At 50.2% G+C, this 19,359-nt stretch overlaps 1 protein-coding gene across 1 annotated transcript in view; it reads left to right on the forward strand.

Annotated features, from left to right (window-relative positions):
- The window catches only part of LOC132383700 (glycogen phosphorylase, muscle form-like), a 111,054-nt gene that overhangs the window by 39,653 nt on the left and 52,042 nt on the right, over nucleotides 1-19,359 (forward strand). The window contains exons 3-4 of the mRNA XM_059954890.1: nucleotides 683-761; nucleotides 3,576-3,679. Coding sequence (XP_059810873.1) covers nucleotides 683-761; nucleotides 3,576-3,679 — 183 coding nt within the window. The remainder of the gene's footprint in view (nucleotides 1-682; nucleotides 762-3,575; nucleotides 3,680-19,359) is intronic.

Here is a 19,359-nt window from a genome sequence, read left to right on the forward strand (position 1 = left end):
TGGAGAAAAGTATGGGGGTTGTCAGAGGTAGGGTTTCACGCAGATAGTGGTGAATGTGCGGAATGTCCTGCCAGGGGTGATGATAGAGGCAGATACAATAAGGGCATTTAAGAGACTCTTAAATGGCACGTAGATGAGAGACAAATGGAGGGCTACGTAGGAGGGAAGGGTTAGATTGATCTTAGAGTAAGTTAGAAGTGGGCTGAAGGGCTTGTGCTGGTATGTCCTGTGTCCGATGACAGGTTTTCAGACCAGCGACACAACTTCTTTTCTGTCAGCCTGGGGGAGTAAACGGGGCCGAAGATCAAAGGGGAAAAATCTGCTGGAATTCTGAAGTTAAAAACCGGGAAAACGCTGAGGGTGGGGGAAAGGATCAGCAGGCCAGGCAGCATCTGTGGAAAGAGAAACCGTTCAGTCAGCTCCTCAGAACTGGGAAAAGAGGTTGGCCGAGGTAGAGGAGAAAGCAGGACTGGACAATGGGTGGAACAAGGGGTATTTCTCCAACCGGGCAAAGGCAAGGGGTAGTTAAGGTCAGATTAAGAGTAGACCGGGTCCCCACGGTGTCATACAACACACCATGACCCTGTGCATTTGGCTTCGTCCTCCAGACCAGTGTATCTGATGGTGGCACCTAAGAAATGGCTGCTGGTTGATTCCTTGTTCTTTTTCTCTCTCTTTCTAGCTTGGGTTGGACATGGAAGAACTAGAAGATATCGAGGAAGATGCTGGACTTGGAAACGGAGGTCTGGGCAGGTTGGCAGGTGAGGATTCAAGGTGTCATTTTCAGTACAAAAGTGCAAATGAGAAGGAGATGATTGTTACTGTGGATCCACTGCAGCACAAAAAAACACAATAAGATAAAGAAACATTATATTCTGTACACCTCCAAGAGGATCACAACCTCGCCGTGGGGTTTGGAGGTTTGCATGCCTCGATGACCCGGAGAGCTATCTTGGCTGGAGTCAGGGCTTTGTGCTTTGGCTCATGGTAGGGTCAGAGGGCAGAGGTCAGACTAAGAGTGGTCCAGGTTCAGGGCCAACAACCCGGACTGGTCAGACAAGACCGTTACGGAAACAGCGATGGAGAATCCTTCTACATCCGAGTGTGACGGTATTCCCGAGTCTCCGCCCGGGACCTGGGTGGCTGACAGGAGTGGAAACTGAGAGGAAGCTCCTCGCACGATGAAGACACCCTGAACAGCACCAAGATCAAGGCAACTTGGCTCCGTACCACAGAGGCAGACATGAGGTCCCGGAACCACACCTGGGGCGCGATAGACAGACAGAGATGGAGGACATCGTTGCTGCCCTAAACGCCAACAGGTTAACTGGCAGTAACTAACTAACTATCATAAATAATATATATGGTAGCTTACATACATGGATTAATTGTATGTACGTACAATGTGTACGTACATTTAATCTATGTATAGACGCGGGAGTGTCCGTACAGCAAATGATAAGGTACTGGTGGTGGGGTGGGTTGGTGGATGGGAGTTGCGAATCTACCTCACTGCTTGGGGAAGGTAACGTTTTGCTGGTCATGGTGTGGATGCAGATGGCAGTGGGACAGACGGTCCGTGAGCAGGGTGAGAGGGATCCCCGGCACCTTTCTGTGATGGCGGGGGTCTCTCATCACTGCTGCTGAGCAGGCTGGCGTTGTCACTTTTCATTTCGCCTCCTTTATTTTCTGGTTCCCGTACAGCCTGCAGGTCCCAAGCCCAGTGCGAGGTGCGTCCATTCCCCTTGCAAAGCAAGTGGTAAATCGAGGATCCCTGCGGACGGTGGGGTGCAGGGGAGGCTCGGCCGATGCCGATCAGGGATTTCAGGCGGCTGTCCCATTGCAGTGGGAACGGTCGCCCCTCTGGCTGTGTGTCAGGGTAGCGGGAGGGAGACGTGGCTGAGGGCCGTCCCGAAACGCTGAATCGGCAGAGAGCTAAACACAGGCGTCTGCCCTCCCCGCCGTGCCACTTCTTGCTACGGGCTCTCGGACTGCTCTGTGTGGCTGTGAAATCCCTGTCCCGTCACCGTGCTGAGGTGAACCTCAGACACCTCAACCCGTGAGGGAACGAATTGCCTCTAGTATCACCCCCTCCGACTTCTGACCTGTCACTGTTCGTGGGGGATATGGCTGACCAGTTCTCCTGCCCTGTTGTCATTGCCACCATCAGGAAGGAGGTACAGGAGCCTGAAGACCCATGCTCAATGTTTTAGGAACAGCTTCTTCCCCTCTGCCATCCGATTTCTGAATGGACATTGAACCCATGAACACTACCTCACTATTTTTGCTCTTTTGGCCTATTTAATTAAGTTTTTTTTATATCTATATCTGGGTGTCATCATCCCTAAGGACCTAACCTGGGTCCAACGTGTTGATGCAGCTACAAAGAAGGCACAACAGTGGCCATATTTCATTCGGAGTCTGAAGGGATTTGGCACGTTACCAAAAATACTCGTAAGTTTCTACAGATGTACCATGGAGAACATTCTGGCTGGCTGCATCGCTGTCTGCTGTGAGGGTGGGGTGGGCTACTGCACAGGATCGAAATAAGCTGCAGAGAGTTGTAAACTCAGTCAGCTCCATCACGGGCGCCAGTCTCCGTCGTATCCAGGACATCTTCAAGGAGCGGTGTCTTAAAAAGGCAGCGTCTGTCATTCAGGACCCCCACCACCCAGGACATGCCCTCTTCTCATTGTCACCATGAGGGAGGAGGTACAGGAGCCTGAAGGCACACACTTAGCAATTCAGCAACAGCTTCTCCCCCTCTGCCATCCAATTTCCGAACGGACACTGAACCCATGAACACTACCTCACTGCTTTTTAAAATTTCTGTATTTGTACTTCTTATTTAATTTAACTAGTTATTATATACACTTACTGTAATTGTGTTTTTTCTATATTATCATGTATTGTATTGCACTGCTGCTGCAAAGTTAACAAATTTCACAATATATGCCAGTGATATTAAACCTGATTCTGATCTGGATCTTATGATAATCTTATCGTATATTGTATAGGCAGTGCACTGTCCTACTGCCTCAAGACAGCATATTTCACGACGTACTATATGTCAGAGACAGTAAACATGATTCTGTCCTCTTGCTGTGATCTTACCACGTTCACTCCCCCTTGACACACACAAAATGCTGGAGGAGCTCAGCAGGTAAGGCCAGCAGCTACGGAGAGGAGGGAAGAGTCAACGTTTTGGGCCGAGACCCTTCATCAGGACTACTGAAAGGTCTCTGCCTGACCTGCTGCGCTCCTCGAGAATTTTGAGTGTGTGACCAGCACCTGCGGACTACCTCGTGTTAACATTCGTTCCCTCCCAAGTGGGATAGGGAGTATTGCAGTTACCATTGTCCAGTTACTCAGTGTGCCCTTTCAGAACCGTCACCCAGTACCACTCAAAAGAAATGAGTGTTCTGCATTTCCAAAGTGCCAGGCATGACCTTGCGACGTCCCAGTGCTTTCCGATCAGGTACCGTCGCGCGGTAGCCTGACATTAACTTGCGGACTGGTGTTCCTCTGTCGCAGACCCTGACTTGCCTGACCTCTTGCTTCTACCCCCCGTGCAGCCTGCTTTCTGGACTCCATGGCCACCTTGGGGCTGGCCGCCTACGGCTACGGAATCCGCTACGAGTTCGGCATCTTCAACCAGAAGATCTCCAACGGCTGGCAGGTGAGTCGCCTCGTGCTTTTTGCTGACGGTTCCTTTCCGTTCCGCAGCTGGTGACTGGACGATAGAATGGAGAGGATTCAGTTCCTCAAGTGCCTTTTATCTCCCTCCTCTGGAGGTTTCCGAGCCCCTTAATGATCTTTGAAGAGTCACTACAGTCTGGCATAACTGGAAAATTACAAATGGAACTCCACTCTTCAAGAAGGAAGAGAGGAAACTATTGGCCAGGTAATGGTTGGGAAGATGTTGGAGTTGATTATTAAGGATGAGGTTTCGGGGTACTTGGAGACACACAATAAAATAGACTGTGGTCAGCATGGTTTCCTCAAGGGAAAATCTCGCCTGAAAAACCTGTTGGATGGAATTCTTTGAAGAAATAACAAGCCAGGTAGACTAAGGAAAACTGGCTGATGTTGGATTTTCAGAAGGCCCTTGACAAGGTGCCACACATGAGGGTGCTTAAGAAGCTACGAGCCCATGGTATTACAGGAAAGGTTCTAGCATGGATAGAGCAGGAGGCAAAGAGTGGGAATAAAGGGAGCCTCTCTGCTGTCTAGTGCTGTTCCACGGGGGTCTATGTTGGGACCTATTCTTTCTGCGTTATATGTCAATGATTTGGAGGACGGAAGGTTGCTAGGTTTACAGATGATATGAAGGTAGGTGGAGGGACGGGTAGTTTTGAGGAAGTAGAGAGGCTACAGAAGAACATAGACAAGTTAGGAGAATGGGCAAAGAAATGGCAGATGGAATACACAGAAAGTGTGTGGTGCAAAAATCTGAGGTGCAAAGGGACTTTGAAGTCCTTGTGTAGGATTCTCTAAAGGTCAGTTTGCAGGCTGAGCCTGTGGTGCGGAAGGCAAATGCAATGTTAGCATTCATTTCAAGAGGACTAGAATATAAGAGCAAGGATGTGATGTTGAGCCGTTATAAAGCCCTGGTGAGGCCTCACTCGGAGTGTTGTGAGCAGGTTTGGGGTCCTTAGAAAGGATGTGCTGAATCTGGAGACGGTTCAAAGGAGGCTCAGGAAAATGATTCCAGGATTGAACGGCTTCTCATATAAGAGTGTCTGATGGCTCTTGGCCGGTATTCACTGGAATTCAAAAGAAACCTATCAAATGGTGAAAAGCCTTGATAGAGTGGAAGTTTAGAAAATGTTTCCTATGATGGGAGAGTCTAAGACTGGAGGACACAGCCTGAGAATGGAGGGCAGTCTTTTAGAACAGGGATGAGGAGGAATTTCAGTGGTGAATCTGTGAGGCCAAGTCATTATGCATATTTAAGGCAGAGATTGATAGGTTCTTGTACGACATGAAGGGATACGGGGAGAAGGCAGGAGATTGGGACTGAGAGGGAAAATGGTATAGCCAATGGAAATTCCAAAATGCTCCCATCGTGTAAAGGTCAGACAGCAAGCACCCACCATCAGCGGTAGGATTGCAGCTTCATGTTAACTTCTATCATTTTTAAAAATATATTTTCATATCCTCTTCTTAGAAGCTGCTCAGCCTGTCGAGTCTAAAGATTAGCTTTATTTGTCAAAAGTACATTGAAAAATCAAAAACACAGGGTGAGAGGACGTGCTGGGGGAGCCCGCGAATATCACCACAATTCTGGCACCACCATTGCATGTGCATAATTCATTAACCCTCCCCATAACCTTACTAATTATGTACCGAGCCCAGTGGTGAGAGGAGAAACATCAGGTAATCCAATAGGTTTGAAATGCCCAGGCTTTGGTTTTTCAAGGCCATAAGGTTTCGGATTGGAATGAGACCATTCGGCCCTTCGAGTCTGCTCCATCATTTGATCATGGCTGATTTATTCTCCCTGTCGACCCCATTCTCCCTGTAGCGTTTGACGCCCCTGACTAATTCAGTGCCTATCAAACTCCGCTTTAAACATACCTAATGACTTGGCCTCCACAGCCACCTATGGCAATGAATTCCACAGATTCACCACCCTCTGGCTAAAGAAATTCCTCCTCATCTCTGCTCTAACCGGGCCTCCCTGTATTCTGAGTCTGTGCCCTCTGGGCGTAGACTACCCCGCTATAGGAAGCATCTTCTCCGCATCCATTCTATTTCATTAATCGATGGGTTTCAACGAGAACACCTCTCATTCTTATAAACTCCAGCGAATGCAGGCCCAGAGCCATCAAACGTAACCCTTTCAGTCACAGCATCATTCTCGTGAACCTCCTGAACCCTCTGCAATGCCCTTAGATAAGGGTGCCAGTGCTCCCAGTGCTGTCTGACCGAGGGCTGTAACTATTAGAAACAGCAGGCAGGACATTGAGAATGGTGCTGGCCTGTAGGAGAGGGCCACACACCAATTCAAGACAGCGAGGATACATTCAGGAGACGAGGGCAAAGTCGAATTGACGATGGTGACTCGGCTAAAACAGAGATCAAACAAGGTGCAGCGAGGGAAGAGAAATCGAGACAGGAGAACGGTTTATCTCCGGGAGATAATTATAGTGCACCCGTGAAGGTCAAGTGGCAGCAGTGTGAACTCTGGGTGCCTAAAGGTCTCTGGTAATCCTGGAACCAGCAGATGGTGATTCATTTGAAGCCAGAGCTGTTTACCTTCCCTTTGCTGTGCATAAGATGCTCAGTCCTTCTATAGAAATACTTACCTAACCACTAACTCCTCCAAATCTCCCGTCTTTCTCCACGTCTGAAATCCTAGCCCCAAATCGTACTGACTGACAGCTGACAGGGCTGAGAGCCTCCACTAGATCTACACAGTGGCCAATCTGTACCTAATAAAGTGGCCACTGATTGTAAGTCCAGGTCTTCTGTTCGTGTAGCCCGTCCAAGGTTTGACATGTTCTGAGCTCAGAGGTGATCTCTTCTGTGCCCTGCTGTTGTAACGTGTGGTTATTAGAGTTACTGTCACTTTCCTGTCACCTTGAACCAGTCTGGCCGCTCTCCCCTGACCTCTCCCGTTAACGAGGCGCTTTCGCCCACAGAACAGCCGCTTAACCGGATGTTTTTTGTCTCTCGCACCACTCTCTGTAAACTCGAGAGACTGTCGTGAGTGTGAAACTCCCAGGAGATCAGTCGTTTCTGAGATACTCAAGCCACCCCTTCTGGCACCAATAATCACGGTCAAAGTCACGTAGATCACATTTCTTCCCCGTTCTGCTTTTGGCCTGAGCAACAACTGAACCTCTCGAACATAGAAATCTGCAGCACATTACAATGTTGTGCTGACCATGTAACCCATTCTAGAAACTGCCTAGAATTTCCCTAGCGCATAGCCCCCATTTGTCTAAGCTCCATGTACCTATCCTATCGTATCTGGCATGTCTGCGTGCTTTTATGCATTGAGATGCTGCCACGTGATTGGCTGATTAGATATTTGCATTAAAAAGCAGATGCACACCTAATAAAGTGGCCACAGAGTTAAAAAACTGTCGCAAACTGCTTCTTGTTCCTCTGTTATAAGGTCAAAGTTGAGTTTACTGTCATATCCACAAGCACTTGTGTTCATAGGTGCAATAAAAATCTAACGTGACAAAAGCAGCATTCACAGGGAAAACAACATAAACATAATTACCCATTTTTTCTTACAAGAAAGCACAGAATTGGAACAATAAAAAGCAAAGCTTCTTTTCTAATTCATTTGAAAGATGAGGAGAGTCTCGCTGGACGTCGAATGTTGAAAGGCCCGGATAGAGTGGACGTGGAGAGAACATTTCCAGTAGTGGGGGAATCTAGGACCAGAGGATACAGCCTCATTTAAAACGGAGATGAGGAGCAATTTCTTTAAGCCAGAGGGTGGTGAATCCATGGAATTAATTGTCAGCAGAGGCCAGGTCACTGTGTGCGTTTAAGATTTTTGATAAGGTCAGGGAGTGAAAGGTTACAGGGGGGAAGGCAGGAGATTGGGGGCCGAGGGGGAAATGGATCAGCCATGATGAAATGGCAGAGCAGACTCGAGGGGCCAAATGGCCTCATTTTGCTCCTATGTCTTTTGGTCTAACATCCATTTTAGTGCTCAGCTTTTGGCGTATTTGTCACACGTGTATCGAATTATTGAAACATACAACAAAGTGCACGGTTTGTGTCAAATCAAGTGAGTGGGGATTACACTGAGCAGCCCACAACTGTCGCCATGCGTGGCCCCAACTTAACCCCAGCCATGTACCTTTCGAATCTGGGAGGAACCACAGAAGTGGAGGGACCTCATACAGTCACGGGAGAACATACAGACTCCTCACAAACAATGGGATTGAACCCAGATCGCTGACGGTCACGGGAGAACATACAGACTCCTCACAAACAATGGGATTGAACCCAGATCGCTGACGGTCACGGGAGAACATACAGACTCCTCACAAACAATGGGATTGAACCCAGATCACTGACGGTCACGGGGAGAACATACAGACTCCTCACAAACAATGGGATTGAACCCAGATCGCTGACGGTCACGGGGAGAACGTACAAACAGGGGGATTGAACCCAGATCGCTGATGGTCACGGGGAGAACGTACAAACAGGGGGATTGAACCCAGATCGCTGACGGTCACGGGGAGAACGTACAAACAATGGGATTGAACCCAGATCGCTGACGGTCACGGGGAGAACGTACAAACGGGGATTGAACCCAGATCGCTGACGGTCACGGGGAGAACATACAGACTCCTCACAAACAATGGGATTGAACCCAGATCGCTGACGGTCACGGGGAGAACGTACAAACGGGGATTGAACCCAGATCGCTGACGGTCACGGGGAGAACATACAGACTCCTCACAAACAATGGGATTGAACCCAGATCGCTGACGGTCACGGGAGAACATACAGACTCCTCACAAACAATGGGATTGAACCCAGATCGCTGACGGTCACGGGGAGAACGTACAAACGGGGATTGAACCCAGATCGCTGACGGTCACGGGGAGAACATACAGACTCCTCACAAACAATGGGATTGAACCCAGATCGCTGACGGTCACGGGAGAACATACAGACTCCTCACAAACAATGGGATTGAACCCAGATCGCTGACGGTCACGGGGAGAACGTACAAACGGGGATTGAACCCAGATCGCTGACGGTCACGGGGAGAACATACAGACTCCTCACAAACAATGGGATTGAACCCAGATCGCTGACGGTCACGGGAGAACATACAGACTCCTCACAAACAATGGGATTGAACCCAGATCGCTGACGGTCACGGGAGAACATACAGACTCCTCACAAACAATGGGATTGAACCCAGATCGCTGACGGTCACGGGAGAACATACAGACTCCTCACAAACAATGGGATTGAACCCAGATCGCTGACGGTCACGGGGAGAACGTACAAACGGGGATTGAACCCAGATCGCTGACGGTCACGGGGAGAACATACAGACTCCTCACAAACAATGGGATTGAACCCAGATCGCTGACGGTCACGGGAGAACATACAGACTCCTCACAAACAATGGGATTGAACCCAGATCGCTGACGGTCACGGGGAGAACGTACAAACGGGGATTGAACCCAGATCGCTGACGGTCACGGGGAGAACATACAGACTCCTCACAAACAATGGGATTGAACCCAGATCGCTGACGGTCACGGGAGAACATACAGACTCCTCACAAACAATGGGATTGAACCCAGATCACTGACGATCTCGGGGAGAACATACAGACTCCTCACAAACAATGGGATTGAACCCAGATCGCTGACGGTCTCGGGGAGAACGTACAAACAATGGGATTGAACCCAGATCGCTGACGGTCACGGGGAGAACGTACAAACGGGGATTGAACCCAGATCGCTGACGGTCACGGGGAGAACATACAGACTCCTCACAAACAATGGGATTGAACCCAGATCGCTGACGGTCTCGGGGAGAACGTACAAACGGGGATTGAACCCAGATCGCTGATGGTCACGGGGAGAACGTACAAACAGGGGGATTGAACCCAGATCGCTGACGGTCACGGGGAGAACGTACAAACAGGGGGATTGAACCCAGATCGCTGACGGTCACGGGAGAACATACAGACTCCTCACAAACAATGGGATTGAACCCAGATCGCTGACGGTCACGGGGAGAACGTACAAATGGGGATTGAACCCAGATCGCTGACGGTCTCGGGGAGAACGTACGAACTCCTTACAAACGACCGATGGTGGGGACATCCACAACTCTCTGCACATCTTAATTGATGCAAGCAGTCAGGCACATTAGGTCTTTAGACTGTGGGAGACCAGAGCACCCAGTGGAAACATACCCAGTCACGGGCAGGGGCGGGAATTGAACCCAGGTCGCTTACTCTGTAAACCGTCGCGCTAACCACTACGCTACCGGGCCACATTGCCCAAATCCTTTTGTTTGGACATCCAGGAGATTGCATTGGCCAGTAAGACCTTTGCAAATGCCCTCCATGATATTAGCCCTGATAGTAATTGTTCTCCAATTATAGTGTTTGTGTTTAATTAGCTTGTCTGACTGGGGAATGCGGGCTCTGCGGCTGTTTTTAATATTAGGTCGGACTCTGCCTCACTTAACTCAAGAGGGACGTGTTTGAGCTAAAGTTCTGTCGCCCATTATTAACAGCCTCCCTGTAAACAGACTGATTTTGTTTATGACATGTAGATGAAGCATTCGATGAAACGTGTCGCCTGCGAAAGCTGATGTGCGTTCCGGCGCCAACATAGCACGCCCGGGAAGCTCGGCAAAGCAACGCAGGACACTGCGTGCCCATTTGTCTGTCCCATCTCCCCACCCGTTCACACGTACACAATCCTCTGACCTCCTTCCCTCCAGGACAGGCCGACGGCAAAAGTAATGACAGCCGTAACTGTCCAAAGCATTTAAAACCCCGTGGCACCAAAATGTCTTCAAAGAATTGAATTATTAGCTCGAGATAGGGTCAGGCGAACTATTAATACCCGATTCATTAAGCAGCAAGCTGGGATTTGAAATGCTTCTCTTTAATTGTCGACACTTAGGTGACGGCCCACGTGGTGTAGTAAGCCTTGCCTGTCAGCATTTTCACATTAACAAACCTCTCCTTAGCACTTTGCTCAGCTTGTTCCTTCCTCTTTGTTACAACTAAGAGGCTGATAAAGTCAAGACTGATAGCGAGACTTGCCCGGCCTCTTATTATGAACATGAACGCTTGTCCTGTTTTCTTTACACACCCTTGCCTGTTAAAATCTCAACTTCATTTGTCAGCTCACTTATAGGTACTCTGGCACGGCTGAAGCCGTCACTGAGGATCCTCCCTCCCTTCCTCCCTTCTCCTCTTCCATTTCCTGTGCCGGTTTCCCTCTTACCCCTTCTCCTCACCCATCATCTCCCTCTGGTGCCCTTCTCCTTCCCTTTCCTCCCTGGTCCACCGTCCTCTCCTATCAGGTTCCTTCTTCTTCAGGCCTTTCCACCTATCACGTCCCAGCTTCTCACTTCATCCACCCCCACCCCAGTTCCCCACCAGCCCTCCTTCCCCCCACCCAGATTTACCTATCACTAACTGTCCTGCCGAAGGGTCTCGGCTCAAAACGTCGACTGTACTTTTTTCCCGCAGATGCTGCCTGGCCTGCAGAGTTCCTCCAGCATTGTGTGTGTGAGTGTGCTGCTTCACCAATCACCAGCCAGCTTTCACTCCCCTCACCTCAACCTCCTTATTCTTCTCCCCCCCCCCTTCCTTTCCAGTCCTGACGAAGGCTCTCAGCCTGAAACCTTTACTGTTTATTCCTGCTGAGTCCCTCCAGCATTGTTTGTGTGTGTGTGTGAGTGTGTTGCTTCACCAATCACCAGCCAGCTTTCACTCTCCTCACCTCAACCTCCTTATTCCTCTCCCCCCCCTTCCTTTCCAGTCCTGACGAAGGCTCTCAGCCTGAAACCTTTACTGTATATTCCTGCCTGGCCTGCTGAGTTCCTCCAGCATTGTGTGTGTGAGTGTGTCTCTTCACCAATCACCAGCCAGCTTTCACTCTCCTCACCTCAACCTCCTTATTCCTCTCCCCCCCCTTCCTTTCCAGTCCTGACGAAGGCTCTCAGCCTGAAGCCTTTACTGTTTATTCCTGCCTGGCCTGCCGAGTCCCTCCAGAACTCTGTTGCTCAGCACGCTGCCTCCGGCAATCTCCGACAATGCCATCACGGAGCGACGAGCGGTCTGCTGGAACTCGGCAGGGCGGGCAGCATCTGTGCCTCGATGCGGGGTTTCGACAGCTCCTCTCCTCCCACGGATACCACTCGGGCCGCAGAGATCGTCCGGCAGATTGTTTGTAGCTGCAGGTTCCGAATTCTGCCATCTCCTGCTCCTCTGTGTAGTTTAATAATGTTCAGGGGCAGGCACAGCCTCCTCACCACAACTCTCTTAGCTCGGCAGTGTCAATCGTTGCCTCATAAACTGAGAACCGACTGTCTTATCGTTTTCATCTTCCTGATCAAAATCAGGTTTAATATCACTGGCGTCTGTTGTGAAATATGTACAAAAAGAGAACAGAAAAAGGAAGGAAAGTCTGGGTTTGTCAATTCGGATGTTTTTGGTGGAGGGGAAGAAGCTGTTGAGTGGGGGTCTTCACTGATAGTGGCATGTCCTGGGTGGTGGGTGCCCCCACCCTTGATGGATGCTGCCAGTCCTGACTTGTCGTGTCACTCCGGCGTTAGCGTGCGCTGCTTGGATTTCCAGCGTCTGCGGATTTTCTCCAGTTTCTGATTTGCCGGGTTCTTCCAGCGTGAGTGTGTGTTGTCTTCCTGAGTGCTGGCTGAGCCAGAGCTCTTCTCCGAGTCCCCACGGAGCAGAGTTGGATCAGCTCATTTTTTCCCACTTCGTTGTCTGCCTGCCAACTCTCTCCTGGCTCAGCAAGCTTGCCTTTTCCTTCCTGTGAATCAAAAATAAAAATCTGCCGGTGCTGGAAATCGGGCTAAACATTCAACTCCACCACACCGCCATTCAGATCATTGATATGAGTATCGAACAAATTCAGAAGTCCGAGGGGCAAAGGGACTTGGGGGATCTCGTGAAGGACTCCCTGAAGGGTGAGCCAGTTGCAAGGCAAGCAAAAAGCATTGATCCCGAGGACGAGCGTGTCATGCTGGGGCTTTATGAGGCAGAAGTCAGACCTCACTTGGGAGGTACTGTAAGCGTTGGAATGACCACAGCAATAAAAGGGTTAACGCGCGAGGAGCGTTCGACAGCTCTGGGCCAGCGCGTGCCAGAGTTCAGAAGAATGAGGGGAAGATCTCATTGAAACCTTCTGTATCTCTAAATTAAAAAAAATAAGATCTTGTCTTTTTTGCAAAGACTCACAAACGATTTTATCAATTTTCCTGTCATTTTCTTAATCCCCGCTATAATACCTCCTGCCTCAGTGAGGGACCCACTCTATATTTCTTGTTTTCTTAATCCCCGCTATAATACCTCCTGCCTCAGTGAGGGACCCACTCTATATTTCTCGTTTTCTTAATCCCCGCTATAATACCTCCTGCCTCAGTGAGGGACCCACTCTATTTTTCTCGTTTTCTTAATCCCCGCTATAATACCTCCTGCCTCAGTGAGGGACCCACTCTATATTTCTCGTTTTCTTAATCCCCGCTATAATACCTTCTGCCTCAGTGAGGGACCCACTCTATATTTCTCGTTTTCTTAATCCCCGCTATAATACCTTCTGCCTCAGTGAGGGACCCACTCTATATTTCTCGTTTTCTTAATCCCCGCTATAATACCTCCTGCCTCAGTGAGGGACCCACTCTATATTTCTCGTTTTCTTAATCCCCGCTATAATACCTCCTGCCTCAGTGAGGGACCCACTCTATATTTCTCGTTTTCTTAATCCCCGCTATAATACCTCCTGCCTCAGTGAGGGACCCACTCTATTTTTTTCGTTTTCTTATTCTTCATCTTTTTCTTGCTTTTATGTTCCTTACTGAGCTACTTAGAGTCGAAGAGAAGTACAGCACGGAAACAGCCCCTTTGGCCTGTTTTGTCACTAAATTACAGGAAGGATATTAATAAGGTTGAAAGAGTACAGAGAAGCTTTACGAGGATGTTGCCGGGACTTGAGAAGCTGAGTTACAGAGAAAGGTTGAATAGGTTAGGACTTTATTCCCTGGAGCGTAGATGAATGAGGGGAGATTTGATAGAGGTATATAAAATTATGATGGGTACAGATAGAGTGAATGCAAACACGCTTTTTCCACTGAGGCTAGGGGAGAAAAAAACCAGAGGACATGGGTTAAGGGTGAAGGGAGAAAAGTTTAAAGGGAAAATTAGGGGGGGGGGGGCTTCTTCACGCAGAGAGTGGTGTGAGTGTGGAATGAGCTGCCAGATGAAGTGGTAAATGCGGGCTCACTTTTAACATTTAAGAAAAACTTGGACAGGTACATGGATGAGAGGTGTATGGAGGGATATGGGCCAGGTGCAGGTCAGTGGGACTAGGCAGAAGAATGGTTCGGCACAGCCAAGAAGGGCCAGAAGGCCTGTTTCTGTGCGGTAATGTTCTGTGGTTCTATGGCCTACCTATCCCATGCCAAACCATTTAAACTGCCACTCCCATTGACCTGACCGGGACCCAACCATCCTCGTACTTATCCAAACCTCTCTTAAACACTGGAATCAAGATCGCAAGCACCCCTTGCGCTGGGCAGCTTGTTCCACTGTCCCACCATCCTCTGAGTGAAGAAGTTTCCCCTCCAGTTCCCCTTCACCTTTTACCCTTAACCCGTGACCTCTGGTTGTAGTCCCACCCAACAGTATATTCCCTCATCATTTTATCAAATCTCCTCTCAATCTTCTACTTTCCAAGGAGTAAAGTCCTAACCTGTTCAATCTTTACTTGGGTCCTCCAGATTCGGCAACAAGTGGAGGGATGGGTTAGTAAGTTTGCTGATGACACAAAGGTTGGGGGTGTTGTGGATAGTGTGGAGGGCTGTCAGAGGTTACAGCAGGACATCGATAGGAAGCAAAGCTGAGAAGTGGCAGATGGAGTTCAACCCAGATAAGTGTGAGGTGGTTCATTTTGGTAGGTCAAATATGATGGCAGAATATAGTATTAATGGTAAGACTCTTGGCAGTGTGGAGGATCAGAAGGATCTTGGGGTCTGAGTCCAGAGGACACTCAAAGCAGCTACACAGGTTGACTCTGTGGTTAAGAAGGCGTACGGTGTATTGGCCTTCATCAATCGTGGAATTGAATTTAGGAGCTGAGAGGTAATGTTGCAGCTATATAGGACCCTGGTCAGACCCCACTTGGAGTACTGTGCTCAGTTCTGGTCGCCTCACTACAGGAAGGATGTGGAAACCATAGAAAGGGTGCAGAGAAGATTTACAAGGATGTTGCCTGGATTGGGGAGCATGCCTTATGAGAATAGGTTGAGTGAACTCGGCCTTTTCTCCTTGGAGCGACGGAGGATGAGAGGTGACCTGATAGATGATGAGAGACATTGATGGTGTGGATAGTCGAGGCTTTTTCCCAGGGCTGAAATGGTTTCCACAAGAGGACACAGGTTTAAGGTGCTGGGGAGTAGGTACAGAGGAGATGTCAGGGGTAAGTTTTTTACACAGAGAGTGGTGAGTGTGTGGAATGGGCTGCCGGCAACGGTGATGGAGGCGGATACGATAGGGACTTTTAAGAAGCTTTTAGATAGGTATATGGAGCTTAATAAAATAGAGGGCTATAGGTAAGCCTAGTAATTTCTAAGGTAGGGACATGTTCGGCACAGCTTTGTGGGCTGAAGGGCCTGTATTGTGCTGTAGGGTTTCTATGTAACATCCTTGTAAATTTTCTCTGTACTCTTTTGACCTTATTTACATCTTTCCTGTAGGTAGGTGACCAAAACTGCACTCAATACTCCAAATTAGGCCTCACCAACGTCTTGTACAACTTCAATGTAACATTCCATCTCCTGTACTCAATACTTTGATTTATGAAGGCCAATGTCCCAAAAGCTTTCTTTACAACCCTTGTGTGTTATATCTTTCCATTTTCTTAAGGCTGATATGTCTGTGAACTGTGACGTTTCCCTGCTCTTGTTCTTACTATAAACACCTTTATATTTTGATGTAATACTGCCTTTAACTTTTCTTTATCCACAACAGGTCCAATTTTCATTTTTTTTGTAACCTTAAATGCCCTCACTGGCCACTTTATTAGGTTCACCTGTACACTTACTCGTTGATGCAAATTGCTGCTAATTCACACACCCCCCCCCCCCCCCCCCCCAGGCAGCACGGTCGCATAGTGGTTAACATGGCGGTTTACAGTACAAGCGACCCAGGTTTAATTCCGTGGTTGCCCGTAAGGAGTTTATACATTCTACCTGTGGCTGGGTGGGTTTCCTCCCACAGTGCAAAGACCCACCAGCTGGTAGGTTAACGGGTCGTTGTAAATTTTCCCGTGATTAGGGTTAAATCGGGGGTTGCTGGGAAGCGTGGACAGAAGGGCCAGTTCTGCACTGTAAAGGTGCACGCAGATGCCCGGAAACTTCAAAGTTTCTTTATTATCAACATGACACAACCTCGAGATCCGTGTTGTAGCAGGCAGCCCCAAAAGGGAAAGATCATTAATCACCCGACGTGGAGAGAGGGGAGAAAATCAACTCATGCAAGCACTAAACGCCAGCAAATGCTGTAGCATTTTGAACCAAAGTCCACAAAGAGAGTCCATCCACTGACCCGTAGTTCAGCGCCTGTCCGTCACCTCGAGCCCCGACACCCTGGCCCAGCGCCTGTCCGTCACCTCGAGCCCCGACACCCTGGCCCAGCGCCTGTCCGTCACCTCGAGCCCCGACACCCTGGCCCAGCGCCTGTCCGTCACCTCGAGCCCCGACACCCTGGCCCAGCGCCTGTCCGTCACCTCGAGCCCCGACACCCTGGCCCAGCGCCTGTCCGTCACCTCGAGCCCCGACACCCTGGCCCAGCGCCTGTCCGTCACCTCGAGCCCCGACACCCTGGCCCAGCGCCTGTCCGTCACCTCGAGCCCCGACACCCTGGCCCAGCGCCTGTCCGTCACCTCGAGCCCCGACACCCTGGCCCAGCGCCTGTCCGTCACCTCGAGCCCCGACACCCTGGCCCAGCGCCTGTCCGTCACCTCGAGCCCCGACACCCTGGCCCAGCGCCTGTCCGTCACCTCGAGCCCCGACACCCTGGCCCAGCGCCTGTCCGTCACCTCGAGCCCCGACACCCTGGCCCAGTGCCTGTCCGTCACCTCGAGCCCCGACACCCTGGCCCAGCGCCTGTCCGTCACCTCGAGCCCCGACACCCTGGCCCAGCGCCTGTATCGTCGTCCAACCGTCAGGTTCAGTCGCTACGATGCACTCTGGAGACTGGGTCCCCGCTGCCTCGATTCAGCCTGTACCCAAATTTTCCAATTCAGAACAGCACTTAAATCAATCGAACCTCAGGTCTTCACACCCTTGGTGAAGGGCCCCTGTATCCCTAGCCTCAGTTCTTACCAGACTGAATTTACGGTCCATTGCTTGCGATGATCGTTTACCAGAAAAAGAGTGATTAACAAAGCATTTAGCTGTTTTCCTTGGCCACCAGCCAGAAGTCAGGTCACTTAGGTTCACCAGGACCATGTTAAACCGTTCTTGGCTCCTTTGAACCTGTTTACAATAACTAATTTACTGAGTTCAGGTCCTGACCCCCTCCCACCTTTATCGTTTCCTTTAAAAGGAGAGCTCCCTCACCTCTTTTTGTCTTTCCTGCAAGTTAAATATTCTAACCTTGACCTCTGCAGCCACGTTTTTGTCAAGTCTGTAAGCTGACACCTGCGAGTACTCGGTTCAATGGCCGACACGATTTTCACTTACCTATCCTGACTCCAACTCGAGGCTCGTGTCTGCTTGCTGTGGGCCCTGTCTAGTTGTCCAGATCAGATCAGGGGTTCTCAACCTGGGGATGGTGGGGGGGGGTCCATAGGCCCCTCAGTTAATGGTAGCGGCCCATGGCATAAAAGGAGGCTGGGAGCCCTGGCTTAGCTTGTCTTTATCTGTCACTCGTACGGCAAGCCGTGCAGAGAAATGCGTCTCTGTGCCAATGACCGACGCAGTCTGGGGACCGTGCTGGTGGCAGCACGCGAGTATTGCCACACTTCCGGTGCCAACGTAACGCGCCTACAACTTACTAACACTCACACAGGCGCCAGCATGGCGCTCCCGCTACTTACTAACCCTAACCCGTATGTCTTGGTAACGAGGGAGAAAACGAGCGCTCTCGTGGTCGCGGGGAGAACGTACAATCTCCGAACAGAGACAGCAGCAGGAGCCGAGCTCCGATCGTTCCGCTCCTAAGCCAATCGTCGACCTCCCGCCCAGTGTGGTTTTGTTAATTTCTCCATGAACTCCACCAATTATTTAATTGAAACCCTTAATCATAGACCTGGTAATCAGTCAGACCCTCTTCCGAGCCCTGTTTAAGTGGGGAGAAAGAAGCTAGACTTTTTTCACAGTACTAGAACTACTGTCCCATGAATTGAATCCCATCTCTCCGACACTAATCTTCGACTGGGCGTTCTGTTCTCTGACCTTGTTTGTCCCGACCCTCTGCTTGGGCAGTTCTATTCACGAAATCCCTTTTGCTCGCTTTCCTGCACACAACTGCTCTCCTATCATTGGCTTGCACATGCATCTGGACAATAGAATCCGCCCCCCCCCCCCCCCCCACATCATTGGCTTCCCTTCCTCCTTACGCAAAGCGCTTTCTCGGGCTAGAGAGATGTCCTTAACCCTGGCATCAGGCGGGCAGCAGGACCAGCGTTCCCCTCGTAGCTCTGGAGATTGGTATCGATGCCTGGTGTGAATGGAGCAGCGGCCTTTGCTCAGCCGCTCCTGCTCTCATTCATGAAAACTCGGTCCTGACAGACATGGACAAGTGCTCTGTTTCTGTTTGTGTGTGCTCATAGTTCTGCCCTCTTCACTGTTGATTAGCCAGACCTAACCAAGAGTCTGGCTGCCGCCCGGACCCGAATATTCCAAGTAACTTCCCCTCAGACTCTCACTCATCATCCCTAACCCGGTTCCTCGAGCTTACAGGCCCTCACTGCAGGGGTGTACACCACACAGACTCCAGCTCAACCCTAACCCGGTTCCTCGAGCTTACAGACCCTCACTGCAGGGGTGTACACCACACAGACTGCAGCTCAACCGTAACCCGGTTCCTCGAGCTTACAGACCCTCACTGCCGGGGTGTACACCACACAGACTCCAGCTCAACCCTAACCCGGTTCCTCGAGCTTACAGACCGTTACTGCAGGGGTGTACACCACACAGACTGCAGCTCAACCCTAACCCGGTTCCTCGAGCTTACAGACCCTCACTGCAGGGGTGTACACCACACAGACTCCAGCTCAACCCTAACCCGGTTCCTCGAGCTTACAGACCCTCACTGCAGGGGTGTACACCACACAGACTCCAGCTCAACCCTAACCCGGTTCCTCGAGCTTACAGACCCTCACTGCAGGAGTGTACACTACACAGACTCCAGCTCAACCTTAACCCGGTTCCTCGAGCTTACAGACCGTTACTGCAGGGGTGTACACCACACAGACTGCAGCTCAACCCTAACCCGGTTCCTCGAGCTTACAGACCCTCACTGCAGGGGTGTACACCACACAGACTCCAGCTCAACCCTAACCCGGTTCCTCGAGCTTACAGACCGTTACTGCAGGGGTGTACACCACACAGACTGCAGCTCAACCCTAACCCGGTTCCTCGAGCTTA

This window comes from Hypanus sabinus, chromosome 31 (assembly GCF_030144855.1).
Source record: "Hypanus sabinus isolate sHypSab1 chromosome 31, sHypSab1.hap1, whole genome shotgun sequence".
In the NCBI taxonomy this organism is placed as follows: domain Eukaryota; kingdom Metazoa; phylum Chordata; class Chondrichthyes; order Myliobatiformes; family Dasyatidae; genus Hypanus; species Hypanus sabinus.